The sequence below is a fragment of the Rhipicephalus microplus genome, chromosome 8, assembly GCF_043290135.1.
Source record: "Rhipicephalus microplus isolate Deutch F79 chromosome 8, USDA_Rmic, whole genome shotgun sequence".
NCBI classification, from domain to species: Eukaryota; Metazoa; Arthropoda; class Arachnida; order Ixodida; family Ixodidae; genus Rhipicephalus; species Rhipicephalus microplus.
The window spans coordinates 91,579,673-91,597,603 of record NC_134707.1 but is presented as its reverse complement, the minus strand read 5'-3'; the positions used below and the strand labels follow the sequence as shown (position 1 = coordinate 91,597,603).

At 41.4% G+C, this 17,931-nt stretch overlaps 1 protein-coding gene across 2 annotated transcripts in view; it reads right to left on the bottom strand.

Annotated features, from left to right (window-relative positions):
• Positions 1-5,583, bottom strand: part of LOC119185125 (uncharacterized) — a 41,921-nt gene extending 36,338 nt beyond the window's left edge. For both annotated transcript variants that reach the window (XR_005111487.2, XM_075872317.1), the window contains exons 1-2: positions 5,363-5,583; positions 2,018-2,061 (exon numbers count right to left, since the gene is read on the bottom strand). Coding sequence is in view for 1 of the 2 variants with exons in the window: in XM_075872317.1 (XP_075728432.1) it covers positions 2,018-2,061; positions 5,363-5,407 (89 nt within the window). In the remaining variant the exon portion in view is untranslated. The remainder of the gene's footprint in view (positions 1-2,017; positions 2,062-5,362) is intronic.
• Between the last annotated feature and the right edge of the window lie 12,348 nt (positions 5,584-17,931).

The following is a 17,931-nucleotide window of genomic DNA, read 5'->3' as shown; positions in this document are numbered from 1 at the left end:
ACGTAGGTAGTAGTGCAATCAAAGTGTTAAACGAGTACGTCTACTTAGGACAGGTGGTAACCGCGGAGCCCAACCACGAGATTAAAGTAACTCGAAGATTAAGAATGAGGTGAAGCACATTCGGTAAGCATTTTCAAATGATGAATGGCAGATTGCCATTATACCTAAATAGAAAGGTATATAACAGCTGCATGTTACCGGTACTTACGTACGGAGCAGAAACCTGGGGGATTATAAAGAGGGTTCTTCTCAAGTTGAGGACAATGGTGTGAGCGATAGAAAGAAAAATGATAGGTATAACCTTAGAAGGCAATAAGAGAGTAGAGTGGGTCAGGGGTGAACCGAGGGTAAGTTGAAATCAAGTAAAAGAAATGAAATTGGCCGGGCATATACCACGAAAGCAAGATAACCACTGGTCATTAAGGATCCCATGCTGAATTCTAAGAGAAGGCAAGCTGTTTAAGGGGAGACAGAAAGTCAGGTGGGCAGAAGATATTAGGACGTTTGCCGGTATAAAGTGGCAGCAGCAATCACAGGAAGGGCTGAGTAGCGGGGCGTGAAAGATGCTTTTTCCCAGCGCCAGGCGTCTTATGCTGCTGCTGATGAAAATGAGACAAAGCTAGTTGAACTTGATTCGGCAGCATGGTCACAAGTTGGTGCGAACGCTTCTCAATTTTCAAACCTAATCATGTCGTAAGGGTACAGGTTCCAGCACACATGCGCTAAACCTGCATCTGTAATGTTCATCCAGAAGCATGCCTTCAAATTCGGGTGATGAAAACTATTGTCTTCTACTTTCTCTTCGCAATCATTTCTTGTGAAAGGATATAATCCTAAGCTTTTGGTTTGTCTTCCTAACAGAGACAGTGCTGACACGCGGTACAAAAAGACGTTTTTTCGGTTGGGCGCATTCTTCAAGTTGCGACAAACATCATCTCGTGTGGTCTGCCGCAAACGGCCTTGCTCTCGGGGCACCATTTGTTGGAGCTTTCCTCACGACACCGTCTATTGCAATGTCTTCTGAGCTCACGAAGTTTTGCGCTCTAAGAGAGCTGTGCTTCCGGAGTATCAACCATGCATGGCTTTGCCCATGGCACCCCATACTCGTCTCTGCCAATGTATGTTCTCCAAAGAAGCGCGAAATAGCCCGGCGGCAATGTGCATCATCGCAGAGTCACACCACCCACCTCCTCATAAAGGCTAACACGTTTGTACAGCAACTCATCGTAATGCGTATGATGACTATTGTCCTATGTGGTAGATTACACGGGCTGTGTCCTAATTGGTAGATTACACAGTACGTCGAAAGTGGCAGTTGTCGCCTTAAGACCATTTCAGATGGATGCTCGACACAGAGGGTTTTAGGCTGCGAATTCACTCTTGGCGAAAAAAAAGAAAATACAAACGAGAAAGAGCTGATCTATCTCGCCTGAATGATCAGCGACGAGCGATCACTGCTTTTCACTGTTTTTTTCTCGCGCGGCAACTTCCTTAGAAATTATGCCGAGCCGGCGGGGCCATAAAACTGCGCTGACGTGTTTTTTTATGACGCCCGCTGATTTGCACTTTCACATGATTTTGAATAAAAGATTATAATATATGACTAACCAGTCGTGTCCTTCACCATCGTAGATGAGACTTTTCAATTTTTACAACACAGAGATTTTCCTATTACGTTTGAGTAAGAATGCAGTGCATGTGATAAATAACTATAGCAAGCAACCTTGCTCTCCACGCCGATAACAAAGCGATACTCACTAATTACTAGCAGTTCATCTCGAACAAAACCACAGTGGTTGCTAACAGAACTATTTTTTATCGCACCAATAACGTCATGTGAAACAGCTTTTGGTGAACAGGAATAAGCCCCCTACATTTCAGAGATGCCTTCATGGTTTGCATCGGCTCCCTGATGATGAGTACATTTGTAGGCTTCAGGTTCTTGAGAGTCTGTGAGCGTGGCCAATAAAATCAAGCGGTAGCCTAAATATTCGATGTGAAAATACGATCTACTTACTTCCCAGGGTCCAGGCATGTTTTTCTAATATTTTCAGGTTCTTCCTGAAAAGTAGAAGGGGTAGCATGGTTTATACATGTAAACTTACGAATAGCAGTGGTTTCTCAAGTTAATCGATGAAGAACGGCGGTCTTACGTAGAAAATTGACAAGAAAAATTGGCAGTCAGAAATAAATTGCTTCTTTACTACTGTAGCACACCTGTGCGAAAAAATGACTTTGGCAAAACATTAGGTAGAAACGCTTCGCCATAAGAAAATTTGTGATAATATTAGTAATCTAGTGTTGTTTCTGTAAGGACATTACAAATATATTCATGTAGATTGTATTTCAGTGAGCTCAACAAGTAAAACGACCTTGCCATACCATTATGTTATACTAAGTTGCCAAAAAACATCACTGCACCAAAAAATTAGCAATAAGGAAGATTCTAGACGCCTGACTTACTCAACAAACAACGAAGAAGCACAGAGAATGAGTATGGTGTTTTAAGCGTCTAAACTTTTGAATCATTATTAATTTATGAAGTATTCACGAAGTATTCTATCAAACCACAAAGTTTGATAGAATACTTCGTGAATTTTGCTCTACCGTAAAAATATTTTGGCGCAAGTTGTAAAAAAAAGTTCTAGTCTCATGGCGCCCTTTTGAAATCGGCTTGTTTTATTCAACAGTGCGCTGCATAAATTTAGGTAAATCATGTTTCTAATCTTTGTACACGTTCTTTGTTATCGCTCAGGTTAAGAAAAATACTTCTTTTTTAATGTTTTTATTGTTTAAATGACAGCTAAGTGTTTTCACTCAAAAGGATTTTCCGAAGTTTATAGTTTACTGTAAAGGGCTCCTCACAATCACCAACCGGTTGAATATCGGTTGGATAGGACGGCACAGTACTTATTAACAACTTTCTCGCTACTTCTCCAGAGCAAACTGCCGGTCTTTTAATAAAAATCATTCATTGTTTCTTGATGAATCGGAAGCGGTTTTTTAGTTTTGAACTATAGAAGCGCGAAATGTTCCTTAGCTTATAAATTATTCAATTAAGTCTTAGCCAAGCAATTATGTACCAGAAAAAAAAGGAAAAAAAGAAAGAATGGGTACATGAGTATCAAAGTTTCTTGATTTCTAAAACTACTTCTTCTGTAGATTATTTTGTACTTGATGAAGCAAATTAGGTAAATCTTGTTTCAGCGTGGCGTGGTAGTGCGGCGACTACACCACACCAAAACATGCTTTTCTGTTTGCAGAATGAGTAGTCGACAAGCTAATTCACCGTTTCGCTTCACTTTTGTTTGTAGCATGCTCGAAACAGACAAGACCTTGACGTCTTGCTTAAATATGCCCATTTATTAAACAGATGCATGTGCTGTCGGTGATGAATGGCATTGCAATAATGGCAACGTACCTTTCTATTACAATTCAACAATAAAAATTGAAGTGAACCGATGAGCACCTACAGTTTACCGGTTGTGACTGCCAGGTTTGATATTCACTTCACGCTTTTTCCAAATGACGACATGTGAAAAAGTTTTATGCCATTTCAGAGCTCATTCAATAAACACTCATGTGTCATTGATTGTGTACTGTGATGTTTTTTCGTGCAGCGTACGGCTGAGGCAGGGTGGCTAGCGCAGCCGTTGCCATCCCACTAATTCCAAGCTCTATTGTTAGCTACAGCTATACATAAGGCTTGACGAAAAACGAATGCACTGGGCGGGAAGAAGTGTTTCATCATTTTGGTTCAGTAATGCATACAAATCAACAAGTCAGCATTTTCGCATACGAGTCGGAGCAGTGCCAGCGAGTTCAACCAGTGCCTGCCTGGGACAGGTCCCGTTCATTTGCTGGGAGCATATTGCTTTTGTGTGGACACTTTAGAACAGAAAAAAAATTGCGTCATTCAATATAAGTGAGGCCTCATCCAAGTTGCACAGTCTATTGCACTCGTCTGAATTGTGTATACCGAAACATAAAAGGTGTGATCACACTTGAACGGGCTTTGTGAGTACGCTTGGCTTGACCTTTGTTGGAAATTCTGGTGGTAGACCAATATAGCGGATGACATGCTTGCTGTATTTATTTCAATGGTTGTCGAAAACTAAAGTTCTGCGTTTTGGTGTAGCACCTACTCTCACTGTTAAAGTACTGTAATGTGGTGTGCAAGAATTGCCTTTGTGGCATTTATACCAAGCCATATCATGTAGCCGCTGTTTTGTGGTCTACTTGCTGAAAGGGGCAATAACGAAATAGGGCTGATTTATTTCTCGACAACTTCGCGGTGATGTAACACATTTACTATCACTGTTTTCACCGGCACCTCTTGTCTTGTAAACATCAAAATACATCAAGTCACGAATCTAAAGTGATGTAAGTACCAGCCCAAAATCCAAACATTCACTGCTGCTGTGCTTCACAAAAGTGGAGGCGGCTATTTATGCCACATAGATAAAGGAAACGTAGGATTCTTTTCGTTTGAAAGATATTTCACGGCGTATTCTAGAGATAAACATTCCAAATTGGTTATTTCTCCTACGGCGGCCTCAATTTTCCACATTTCAACATCGTTCATGATTCTTCCATCACATCACCACCATCCAGCTTATTTGTCAAGCCATCTAGCAAACTTCTTTTCAATCGACACCGTCGGCCAGAATTTTGCATGGTCACCACTACTAGCTCTCCACTACCTCATTTGAACAAAATGCAACATCACCACCCCCCTCTGTAACAATTTTTTTCCCATTCTCACCACCATCAGCTATCATGAGCAGCACAGCTTCTAGCATATCCACTATTATTTCCACCATGTCCACTACTCTCTCCACCTTAGCCACCAAAAACTTCCGCACCCTCCAACCCCGGATTTTCAGTTGGTAGTTGAAAGCTGGGCTGAGCGCTGTAACCCTAGCTTAGGATGTAAAAACAGCGCAAAAAATATAGACAAAGACAGAAGAGACGACACTGCGCTGATCAGCATGGAGCCGTCTCTTCCTCTGTCCTTGTCAATATTTTTCGCGCTCTTTTTAGATCCTAAGCATGAGCCACCAATTAGCACAACTTTCGCTATTATGGTAACCCCAGAAAACTGCGTCAGCAGCTTTTGCCACAGTGCACGATTGAACGAACATGCGTTCGTCTTTTTTTTTCTAGTATGTAAGGGAGCACAGAGACAGAAGGCTCTTATTATTAGTGCCAATGTTTTAACATATTGGGAAGAATCTTGGGTACTTGCATTTTCTTGAAATTTTGATATAGCAACTCCAAATAGATTTCGCGCAAGCAGTTCGAACACAGCAACAATATTTGCGGCCTAAACTTCGTTTTTCAGCAGAAGAATGGAACTTACTTTGGCAGCATCTGCGTGAGAAACTGGTAAAACACTTACAAACATACAGAGTAGCGAAAACTCACTAAAGCCATTGCGTTCTGTCCGCCTGTGATAACTCGTTGTAGTGAAGCTAAGTGCTCAATTGGTTGCTAACAAATCTCCTTAGGATGTTTAAATACCCCCGTAAACTACGCCTTTTGAGAAAGGCTGCATATTATGATATGGGCGGCAAAATAGTACTAACGCGTGTCTTAAGAAATGATGTGCAGTATGAAGGCTAATGTTTAAATATCATCGCCGTACAGATTTTTATTGGTCAGTGGTTCATTGACTGCTCTGAAAAAGCCTGCAGGTAGTCATTGGAGAACTATGCTAATAGCTATGAACTTTAATTTTTAACCGTCAATTCCATGGCCTTATATACGGCTACTTATCGCTTTAAAATATCGCCGAGGATGTCACAGCGCTCATTGTGGTCGTGAAGGCGGCTTCGTCTGTGTGCGATATTGCAAAATAGAGGAAATATTTAAATAATAACTTTTTGAAAGCCCCGTTGTGGTGCTCTAGTGGCTGTGATACTGGGGCTTCTGACCCGTAAGTCGCGGGATTGAATTCTGGCTGCGGCGGCTGAAGTTTACATCCAGGCGAAAATGCTGTAGGACCGTGTGTTCAGATATGGGTGCACATAAACTCCAGGTGGTCGACATTTTTGGAGCCTTCCCCTACGGCGTCTCTTATAATCATATAGTTCTATGGGGACGTTAGACGCCACGTAAAAATCGTTTTCATACAAGTTATGTACAATTGTGCACACCCACTTCGATGACACATCATTCCCCGCGTGTTTTTCATATGACTTGAAACTTAGTGTGTTCATGGAGGCTTCCTTAGTGTACAACTTGCAATATTGTAACTAAATCATACTGCTGAGGATTTTTCAGCGAAACTTGTTCGATGATTGCTCGACATGCGGTGGTGAAGGAACAACGTCGAGATTTTTTATTCACTCGAAATGAATACATTAACAAAAAACAAAACGTGCATGCATTTCGGGTGTAAGAACTTTTTAATGAAGTATTGAAGTTACTTGTTTGCAGGATAACTAGAAATGATGGCGTCAAGTACCCTCAAGACTCTTCTTTATTGTCTCAAGTATGTGCCCCACAACCTTAACTTGACTGGCAATGATGAGTATGTACAGAAGAAAAGATGGGACGCATAAATAATGCTCACATTATTTAAGCACTAATTAACTTTATTACTGAAAATCACTCGAAAGAAAGCAATACATCATGTTTTTTGTGAAGTGTAACACTGAGTGCTATGAAATTACGTCATGCAAGTTTGATGCATCTCCAAACAATGCATTAAAATTTGTGACTGAAAGAGACAAACTACTTCGCATGGTTCAGAAAAAAGTTTGAACTCAAATTTGCTGTGTGTCAATTATGTGTTCTACGATAAATGAATGCAAATATTTGAAACACCTTAGTGTAAAAAACTGTATTAATATGTGACGTAGAAGGAGGAAAATTCTCCTACTACGTGGTAGTAGTGGATAGTTGCACCTAGTGTGAAAATGTGAGAATTATGCAACGAGAGGGTTGTGTAGAGCTGTCGGCCCATTACAAAGTGCGGAGGTCACTTTGCGACTTCAGTGCTGTAGGTATTCTGCATAGTCGGAAATGACGAACAATACCAACGTTTATTTTCTTGCGGTGCAGTTGAAGGCAGTATGCTTTGGCCCAATTACGCTATTCCGTTGTACACTAGAAAGTGAAACTGAAGGACCCATCAAAGTTTTTTTTACATATTGTGGCGCACCTACTTGGGACCTAACAAAAAAGGAAAAGTCATCCTGAAAGTGCACTGCTCCTTCGCGGACAGAAACAAGATTTAAACGACTTCTTTAAGAATAGTCTGAAGAGAATCAGATTTTCAGATTCAGGTTCAGATTTTTTTATTTCAGCATTCATTTGAAACAAACGCTGGGAGAGGAGCAAAAAGCCGCTATCGTAGAAACAATGACTTGCTTTATAATGACTAACTTCAAATTGAGATGTCTAAGGCCACATGTTTCACTATTAACCAAACTATTAGCGAGAGTATCAAGGTGGATGCTTTAATTTTTTGGTTTCACGACATTTAGTTGATGATACTTTGTGAAAGTTTGTATGCTTGGTCTACGGTAAGCACAACTGACAAGCTACTTCTTTTCTAGTGATAAGAAGCTATGTATTATGACCTTGTCACCTTGAAAATTTATGACGTCAGGTTGTTTTGTGCTGGAAACTAAAGATGGCGTCTCCACCTGTATGTCTTTTCGCGCTTTTCTTCGACACGGCCCTGTGAGCGCCATGTCGTTGTAAGAGGGGCGATTTCGGAATAGGGTTGTGGTACTTTACTAATAAACTAAAAATTATTTGACCCTTTAGTGTCCCTACAACTACGCTTGTGTGACTGGTGTGTCAAGAAACTATACCCTATCTTGCGTTCATCGGCGGCACTGAGGGAAAATGGGATAAGCTTCAGGAGGAGCTTGGTAGAAATCATTATGTCTTGCAAATTATGATGCAGGTTAGACCTAAACCACCACTTAAGTATAAATGTTCCGATTGAGATCTATTCTAAATATATTCGGAGCCAAACAAAACAGACTGGTACAATCCCGAATGGAAAAGAAGTAGTGAAGAGCACCCCTATGGAGATTTCGACGAAGGTTGAAATTCCAAAAGGTACTCGACGCTAGCGCACTTCTTAGAGGCAAAACGAGCTTTTCAATGAACATGGAAGGCGCAGAAGCCCAACAACAACCTCAAAAATAAACTCCAACTCACTCACAAAGAAATAGAATCCGAGGCCACCCAGCTTCAGCCTCGGAATCGTGATGAGACGTGCTACCAAGCGGGCCATCGCAGGAAAAGAGGCAGCCTTACCCCCCGCATACAATTCACAATAACTTGCAAGCTTTGTATCACGCTTGAACCCTTGGCAAAGGGCTCTCAAACAACAGCAATATTTCAAACTGAATTTCGGCTATATGCTCAAACAATGAACATGTTTATGTAATATGTAATACTTGTGTAAAAGTAATAAATTTTATATGCACAGTTGTTTATGATTGCAAACAATATACACATAATGACTACACACATTGCAATATCGCATCGAACCAACACTAAATAGATATAAGTCAGACAAAAATACAGTAGTACACAGCGTTTCTATCACGAAAATCAACGGAAGAAGAAATGTAGCACGGTTTTAAATTATACGAATCATTTTGCCTTTTATACACGAACGAGGAGCACTCCTAGTAAAGTACCCTGCTGTTTTGAGCAAAGGAAGAATAATCTGGTAAGAAATTATTAGTTTGCGTGCGAAATTTGTTTATAGGTTTGAGGCATGTCGAGTCAGAGAGAGTACATACCAGAACAGCTCTGATTCATCAAATGGTAGACATTTTGCTCGTTTACACCACCCGAGTTTTCATGTATATATCTAATGTGCACGAATTATTGAACAGTTCACGAATTTTATGGTTTTTCAGTGACCCTGCGTATTTCTATCGTCATACAACCTTTTTGTGTAATTTTAAAGAACCAGGGCATGCAACCACAGACCCAAGATATAAGTTGGGACACCACAAACATCTACAGACATTTGAAAGTGCACACAACGGCTGAAAAGAATAGTATTGTTCACCCATTCGTTAGCCAACCATCGACTAACTTGCATGAACATGAAATTATACACCTTGACTATCTTTCAGGCAGACACCCGCTTGTGTCAGACTAATAGGTTCGCATTATGCATGGGCATGCGTAGGTAGGTCTTCGTGCTTTATTTATTTTGCGCCGTTGTGTTCAAAGTTATTTGTTAGTAGTCGTTTGTGTTTTCTTGACTTCATTCATGTGTCCGTGTTTTCATTCCCTGTTTTTTTAGAATGAATACGCAAAAGTTAGCTCTTCTTTCACTTACGCAAAATTTTTTTTGAAGCCGTATGAGTCGTACATTGTTGGGTTAGTGGTCGTACTCCCAACTAATGCTCCATAAAATAGCCTTGAATAAAAGAGTGCGTTGTAGACTAAGCCTTTTGCGGAAATCGGAGCAACGTGTGCTATTTGGTGCATGGTTGTACTACGTTAGATAAAGCATTGCATATCATCATCATCATCATCATCATCATCATCATCATCAGCCTGACTACGTCCACTGCAGGACAAAGGCCTCTCCCATGTTCCGCCAGTCCACTCGGTCCTGTGCTTGCTGCTGCCAGTTTATACCCGCAAACTTCTTAATCTCATCTGCCGACCTAACCTTCTGTCTCCCCCTAACCCACTTGCCTTCTCTGGGAATCCACTTAGTTAGCCTTAATGACTAGCGGTTATCCTGTCTTCGTGCTACATGTCCGGCCCATGTCCATTTCCTCTTCTTGATTTCAACTATGTTATCCTTAACCCCCTTTTGTTCTCTAATACACTCTGTTCTCTTCATGTCTCTTAAGGTTACACCTACCATTTTTTTCATTTCATTGCTCTCTGCGTCGTCCTCAGAACTGAACCCTTTTTGTTAGTCTCCAGGTTTCTGCTCCATAGCTAAGTACCGGAAATATGCAGCTGTTATATATCTTCCTCTTGAGGGATAGTGGTAATCTACCTGTTATGATTTGAGAGTGATTTGGAGGTGTCTCAAATGATGGGTAAATGATAGGTCCTCGCCAACTCATACTCCCGAAACTTTTCTGTTCAGTTGCTCTTTTGACAATAACTTCATCAAACATAAGAGTGATTTGGCAGTCAAGTTTCTTTGATGAGAGGTCTGTGAAGATTGCAGGTTGTTTTTGGTGCATTCAATTGTCATTTATTTTGACTAAGCCGTACTGATGGTGAATTTAACCGTCCAATAATAATTGATTCTAGTTCATGTTAATCACTTGAAGTAAAAAGTAATGAATTCGTATCATCTGAGAAAATAATTTTCTCCGTCTAATTTGTCACAGCAACTATGTAATACATATGCAATGAAAACCAGCCAACAAAGCACCGAAACTAGTGCGATAAATAACGTCTGTTGGGGACCCAGAAGGGTCCCTTTAAATCGCGGGGATCTGCCCAGCTAAAATTAACTGACATGTGATCATATTTTATAACTCTTGTTTCAAGATAATGGTGACAGCCCGTTTGTGAGGGATGATTGTACTTCGACAAAACAGTCCGACCGAGTTAATGGTTCATTTTTTTCATACAACGGCGAAAGTGCCAGGGCGCTACAGGGTTCGGTGTTGGGTCCTTCACTCTTTGTGATTTGTCAGAGACGCTAATATGAAACGCATATGCTTGTGTCATTTATAAACCAATGCACAGTATGGACAATATTTGTATTTTGCAAAGTCATCTTGACACTGTGGTGAGGTGGTGTGAGAAATGGTAAATGTGTTTGAGAATGTAAAAATATTAGTGTTTTCGTAGCTTTACCACAAAATGCAAACATTTTCACTAATTCCAGAGCTTGTTGGGATCAAAACTTGACTGCGTTGAACATTTTAAACACCTTGGTGTATACTTGTCTTGTGATTTATCTTGAAATAAGCATATACGTTACGTGATTGCAAAGACAACGGTGGTTTAAATTAATTAAACGCAAAATTTAGTCTCCTTAGTATGTTACAAATTTTCGACCTATATTTATTTTTGCCGGTACCATGCGGTATCCTCACGGTCAAACTGTAATCTATAAACATGAACACAAACGAAGTCGTGTTGCACGCTTTGTCAAAGGCACAATATTAACTCTACTGTTACCTGCAATAAATGTAAATTTGAATGGAAACCTCTTGATTAACGCATAAGTATCTTGCGATTAAACTAGGTTAATTTGATCTTTTCTGACGAGATTTGTATTAACAAGAATTTATACATGATGAGCCCACCCCGACACATCATGTGAATAAAATTGATCACTACAAAAATCTGCGAAGTTGGTGGTCGTACTGGTGTTTCTTCCGATTCTTTGTTTTCTCTTGCGATTCATGAATATATCAATTTGAAAGCGTCTGTTGCTCATCTTCAAGTCGACGCTTTCTGTTCATCACTACATTATGTGAGGTTTTTGTTAATGCGCAGGCACTGCATAGCAAATGTGAGCCATTTTCAACTGTAGCCCTTTACTTTTTTTTTCTTCATCCCCCGCCCACCTGGGCTATGCACATTGTCCTAGTAAAAAATTGAAAAGACGTGCAGGGAACTCATAAGGTCATATAATTTATTTATTTATTTATTGTACCCTCAGGGCATACAGCATTATAGAGGGGAGTGCATTTAGAAGACAAAAAATACAATTGAAACGTGAAAAACAAATCACATTCAGTTCATGCGTACAACACTCGAGAACAACGTGTAAATGACATCGCTTACACAATATCTAAAAAAAAGGAAGCACCGCGACAAATCAAACAAGGAATAAAAAAATCAAAAAAGGAAGCACCACGACAAAAAAAAAATACCGTAATGACGAGCTAACACACAGAGAAAGTAACAAAAAAATTACAACATGGCACAACGAGTCTGCGATACACAAATTAACGGTAACCGAACAGCAGCAAACAAAACCAGGGAAAAAAATGCGTTGAGCACATCAGTGCATAAAATTTTCGAGTGCCGCCCGAAAGCGTTCCTGATTAGTAATCGTGACTAGTGACGCAGGCAGGCTGTTCCAATCATGGCATGTTTTTCGTAAAAAAGAATGGGGAAAAGCACAAGAGCTTTTCTACTATCAGCGAAATTGGTGCAAATTGAGCTTGGCATGGGCGTTCATGAACTACTCTAATGGCTTGTTTATTTTATTGCTTCTATATTTATTTATTTATTTATTTAATTAGTTATTTATTTATTTATTTTGCACTTTGCAATGTTTTATACTAATGTAAGCAAGCAGTTTCTTTAAAGGTGGTGGGCGTCCCCTAAACCTAAACGCTGTTATCGGTCCAACGCGGTAGGGTGTGTTTTTTGTTTTCATGAGCGTTCATCTTCCTCAAGGGCAATTTGTTAGAGAAAAATTACTATTTTTTCGCCCTAATCTAGAGCGGCCTTATCAAAAGACTGTCGCAATCCTGTTAACACGTCGAATAAATTCAATTTGCTAGAAGTCACAATTTTTTGTGAATGCTGAATTGTTATTATCAACTATACATAGTCTTTCGCATATCAATTTCAGTCCCCGAACACAAAATATTTCTATGAAGCACCAATTGCTGGTGTGCGGCATTCCACTTTCTTTTTTTTAATGTGAAGCATTTCCTAGTGAACTTCACGACCTTCAGCTTATCTATCTATCTATCTATCTATCTATCTATCTATCTATCTATCTATCTATCTATCTATCTATCTATCCAGCTGCCTAAAACTTTTAGCTCTCCCAGCCGTTTCGATAATGGTATCAATACCAAACTTGATAGGACATAACATGACTATATGAAGAACATAATTAACTAGTCATAACATGAACATAATGATATGTAGGCTATGAATGTCATGATTTACATGTTATGGTCTTGCAGCTCTTGCGGTGGTTTCGCTCCAATGGCATGGTGCAAAACTGGTATGAGAAAGCATGTTTGCATGGCGAACACACGCGACAGATCCTAACACAAAATTCATGACATGCGTGCCATGTAACAACATGACTACATGCCATGCTCATAATGTGCTCGCGGCCGTTTCGCTAGCGTCACATATAGCAAATTTGATTTTACGAACGTGAATGGATAACAAAGCTATGTGACTGGTGCAAACATGATAATCATGAGATGCGTGTCATGTAACAACATGACTACATGCCACGCTTATGGTGCGCTGGCGGCCGTATCGCTAGTTTCACTTATACGAAATTTGGTATTACGGGACGTGAATGAATGACGAAGGTATGGTAGGAGTAAAAACATAATAAACATGAGATGCGTGTCATGTAACAACAAGAATACATGCTACGCCGATGATGCACTCGCAGCCGTTTCGCTAGCTTCACATATACCAAACTCGGTATTATAAGGCGCGGATGGATGACATAGGTGAATTACACATCCAAACATGATAATTATGACATGCGTGTCATGTAACATCATGACTACATGCCATACTCATGATGCCCTCGTGGACCTTTCGCTAGCTACACAGATGCCAAATTTGGTATTACGTGATATCAATGATTGAAGAAGGTATGTAACTTCTGGAAACTGGATAATCATGAGATGCGTGTCATGTGAGGACATGACTACATGCCACAGTCAAGGCGCCAATACATTTCGACGTCACACCGTGCGCGTGCTCGCTGGCGTTCATTTCGCCACGTCACGCTTGCGCTGTGACGCCAGGCTTCGGTTCTGCCATATACTCGCAGGCGCGCGCCGCAATGCGTTGCTTTGACGCATGCGCGTTTCTGCGCGTCCGGCGTCCCTCTGTCACGAAAAGAGGGAGACTCAGTGTTGTCTGGGTAACGCATCAGTGCGAAATGCAGTGTGTCGCATTCGCGCCGGTTGCCGTCCGGCCGCGCCGGTGTTAGCATTTAGCCACAGCCATTTTTCGGCAGCAGTGGTTGCGGCTGTGTACAAGCATTGACCCTTGTGTTCGCTCCGTCCAGGTGGTGAATCCTATCTGCACGGCTCACTGGACAGCACTGCTTAGCTGCTGCTGCTGTATCCTCGGCACGTGCAACTACGTCACTGATCTTCAGCCGCTACGTTCGCCATCTACTGGACAAGGAGCCCTACAAATAGACCATCGTTTGCCATTGCTTGTCATTTTGGCAGCAGTGGCTACTGCTGTGTACAAGCATTGACCCTTGTGTTCGCTGTGTCCAGGTTCGTTGCTTCTCGGTGCAGTCTTTTCTGTTTTGCGTTTTTTTTTTTCGCTTCCAGTGCTGCCTTTATTATTGTTTATATAGTTTATTTTCTTTTTTTATTTTGTGTCTTGTGTTCCGTATTTTGAGTTTACATTTCTTCATTACTTATCTTGAGAATGCCGACTTGCGTGGAACTAGCAAAGGAATTACAGGCTCTTCGGCAGAAGGTCGCAGAGTTGAAAACAAGCCTTGTGATGTTCAATGACCTCTGTGAACGTGTAAAGAATGATAATGAGGCACTAACTAAAGAAAACAAGGTTCTGAGGGATGAGAATAAGAAGCTCCGTAAACAATTGTGTGACCTCGAACAATACTCGCGACTTGCTAATGTTGAACTGAAAGGAATTCCTGAGACAAAGGGTGAAGACTGCTTGGCAGTCGTCCAGGTTATCGGTGAGAAGATTGGTTGTCTAATTGCCGATACAGACATAGACGCCGCGCATCGGGTGCCCGCCAAGAATGGAAGCAACATTATTGCGCGATTCTGTTTGAGAAACAAGAAGGCTGAATTCGCTAAAAAGGCAAGAAAGGCACGCCTGTCTACAACAGATATAGGGTTTTCTCAGAGCGCAGGCCCTACATCTGTGCATGTGAATGACCATCTCACACCAGAGCGAAAGCGCCTTTTTGCACAGGCACTTGTGCTTAAGAAAGCCAACCAGTGGAAGCATCTCTGGACTGACAATTGTACAATCAAAGTCAGAAAGGCGGATGACAGTCGCGTGTTTCGAATTGCATGCGCAGAAGATCTCCGAGTATTCTCTTAGATATCCTATCTGTCCCCATTTTAAACTGACCTTAGATCAACATGGCTGCGTTCTCGTGCCAGCAAACATCAGGATTGCTACTCGAGAAGTCACCATCCCTATCACTACTTCACTTAAACATTCGCTGTCCTAGAAAGCACCAGGATGACCTTGTTGCGTTGATATTCTTGCTTAAACATTCATTCTCTGTGATATGTTTATCTGAAACTTGGTTGTCTGGAAATGAGGATCACTTGTACCGATTGCCAGGTTATTATTCTGAATACTGTAATCGGGAACTCTGTCGTGGTGGCGGTAGTGCCATACTTGTCAACTCATCCTTAACCTACACACGCCGTAGTGACATAACCTTCAACAATTTTTTATGTGAATCTGTTTGGCTTGAATTCAACCATAGTGTTATACCATTGAATAGCCGTACTACTATTATAGCTTCTATTTATCGGTCACCTTTATCGTCGCATTCCGATTTTTGTAATCAGTTAAGCATCATCCTTAATAACCTAGTGAGAGAAAATAAAAACGTTCTTATGTGGTGATTTTATTATACACATTATTGATCCTGATAGTGCATCGTGCTTAGAATATATGAACTGTTTATACTGATATGGCTTTACGTCGCATATCTCAGCACCAACTAGAAACGATTTACTAGGTTCGAATACCCTAATAGATCATATCATCTCCAACATTCCCAGTGAACACGTTGCAGGTGTAAAAGATCATAGCATTACAGACCATAATCCCGTATTTTTCATTCTGGGCTCCGAAAATACCAAGGCCAGTAACATCTCTGCGAAACGCCGATTCGACGCGGACAAGTTTGTGCAAATATGTAGCACAGTAGACTGCACATCGGTGACTAATCTAGACTGCGCAGAAAAGGCTATTGAGTCTTTCTCAGAAGTAACAGCTTCAGGTAAAGATGCATGTACCACTTCCACTACTGTCACGAAGTGGTATCGTTCCCCTAGAAATCCATGGATAAGCAACTAGTTGTTGAAGTCCATTATTAAAAAGAATAACCTTCATAAGAAACTAAAGTCGCAGCCTTATAACCTCGCAATAAAATGCCGCTTTCACAAATACTCAGCAACATTCGCTTCCTCACTTAGGCGTGCTAAGCGCAATTACGACCGGAATCTCATTGTAAAAAACACAGGTAACACGAGACGCTGCTGGGAAACCATTAAAGAATTTTTGAATATGAAAAACTGCTCATAGCCCACAATAAAAATAAAGCAATGCGACAAAATGTATACCGACCCTGTAAAAGTGGCCGCCACGTTCAGTGAGCATTTCTGCGCATCTGCGGATACGCAGCAATCACCAGGTCATTTACGCAATATACCACGGTGTACTCATTCTTTTTATCTTCATTCCACGTCTGAAGATGAAGTCCTTCAGGCCATCACGTCACTAAAGACCACAAGTGCTGGTTTAGATAATATTGATCCTTTTAAAGTAAAACTAGTTTCAAACTTAATATCACCATCTTTGGCAGTAATTATTAACAAGCTGTTTTCAGCGGGTGTGTTTCAGAGCTGCCTTAAGGCTGGTAAAATAGTTCCAGTTTTTAAGAAGGGTGATAAAAATTTGTAAAGAATTATAGGCCAATCTGTATCCTGCCTTTCTTCGGTAACGTAATTGAAATCTGCTCGGCGGTAGACTTGGTCTACCGCCGAGCAGTTCTTACACAGCAGGAAATAAAGACGTCATCGACAATTACTTTGAAAAAGTGTCCATATTTGTCCTGTACAAGCATATTCTTGTCGACCTTACGGCACAAAGCCAACACGTCCTGGATGTACGCGATGTATGGCACTGTGGATGTATGAGCACGAGTCAAGAACTTTTTCTTTGCGTCTACCTGTCGTCCGATCGGTTTCCCAAATAAATAGCATAATTTCTGCTTGCAGGCGTCTCAGCTGAATAATCATTCTTGATGCGTCTCGTACTACAGTTTTTGCCATGCCATACAAGTAGATGATGTTCACCAACATCATCGTGAAATCCTGATGGTTACTTCTGCTGACACACTCATACAGAACCAGCTGGTCGTCGATGTCTCTGCCACTTGTGCTGTTAAATGAGCCTGGGTCACGAGGTTGCATCACAATGGTTGGCTGCAGGGCTGACAGATCTTGTTGGCATTGAGTAGCCTGGTCAGTAATCGTGGTAGCTGCAACATGCCGTCCGCTGCGAAGATCCAGCTGCTGAGGTATAGCTAGTCGTATCCCGCACCGTCCACCAAAGATGTTACGAGGAAGAAAGTGTATGGTCAAAATATATTTGTCTGCTAATGTGTACAACGGTGCTGCTGTCCATGAAAGTTCCGCTCGGCACTTAGTCGTCAATATTACCAGGTATCTACTGACCCTGTGCGAATATTGTCACAAAGTGTAAACTGACGAAACCGGACAGCCCGTAATGGTGCATTAAATGCCATCACGCGGACATGGCAAACGAAATACCGAAAATAGTGGCACAGCATTTTGGTGTATCAAGACATAAATCCAACGATCTTAATCTTTACTTACTTCAGTCAAACTTTCCGTCTGCAAGAGACAGAAAATATGTTGTCATACTGATATGCCCGGGGAGGGGTTCAGGCTGCCACCCAGGATTCGGCGAAGGACGACTCTTGCGACGCGTCTCACGAACAAGTAGAAGATGCGTTTAATTTACATATTTGCAAGAGAAGTACATTGCAGCGAGAGCGTACTGACGCGCCTTTCCATCACGAGGGCCCAGAGTGCACTCGAGACGAGCGGGCCAGCGAAGTCAAGAGAGAGAGCTCAGCGCACTCCCGACACGCTCTTTTTATAGCCGTCCGTGCACGCGCTAGACGCCGACTGCGTACGGCAGGCCTGACAATGCGCGTTCCTCGCAGCGCGCCAAGAGATTTCCCGCGTTCCTGTG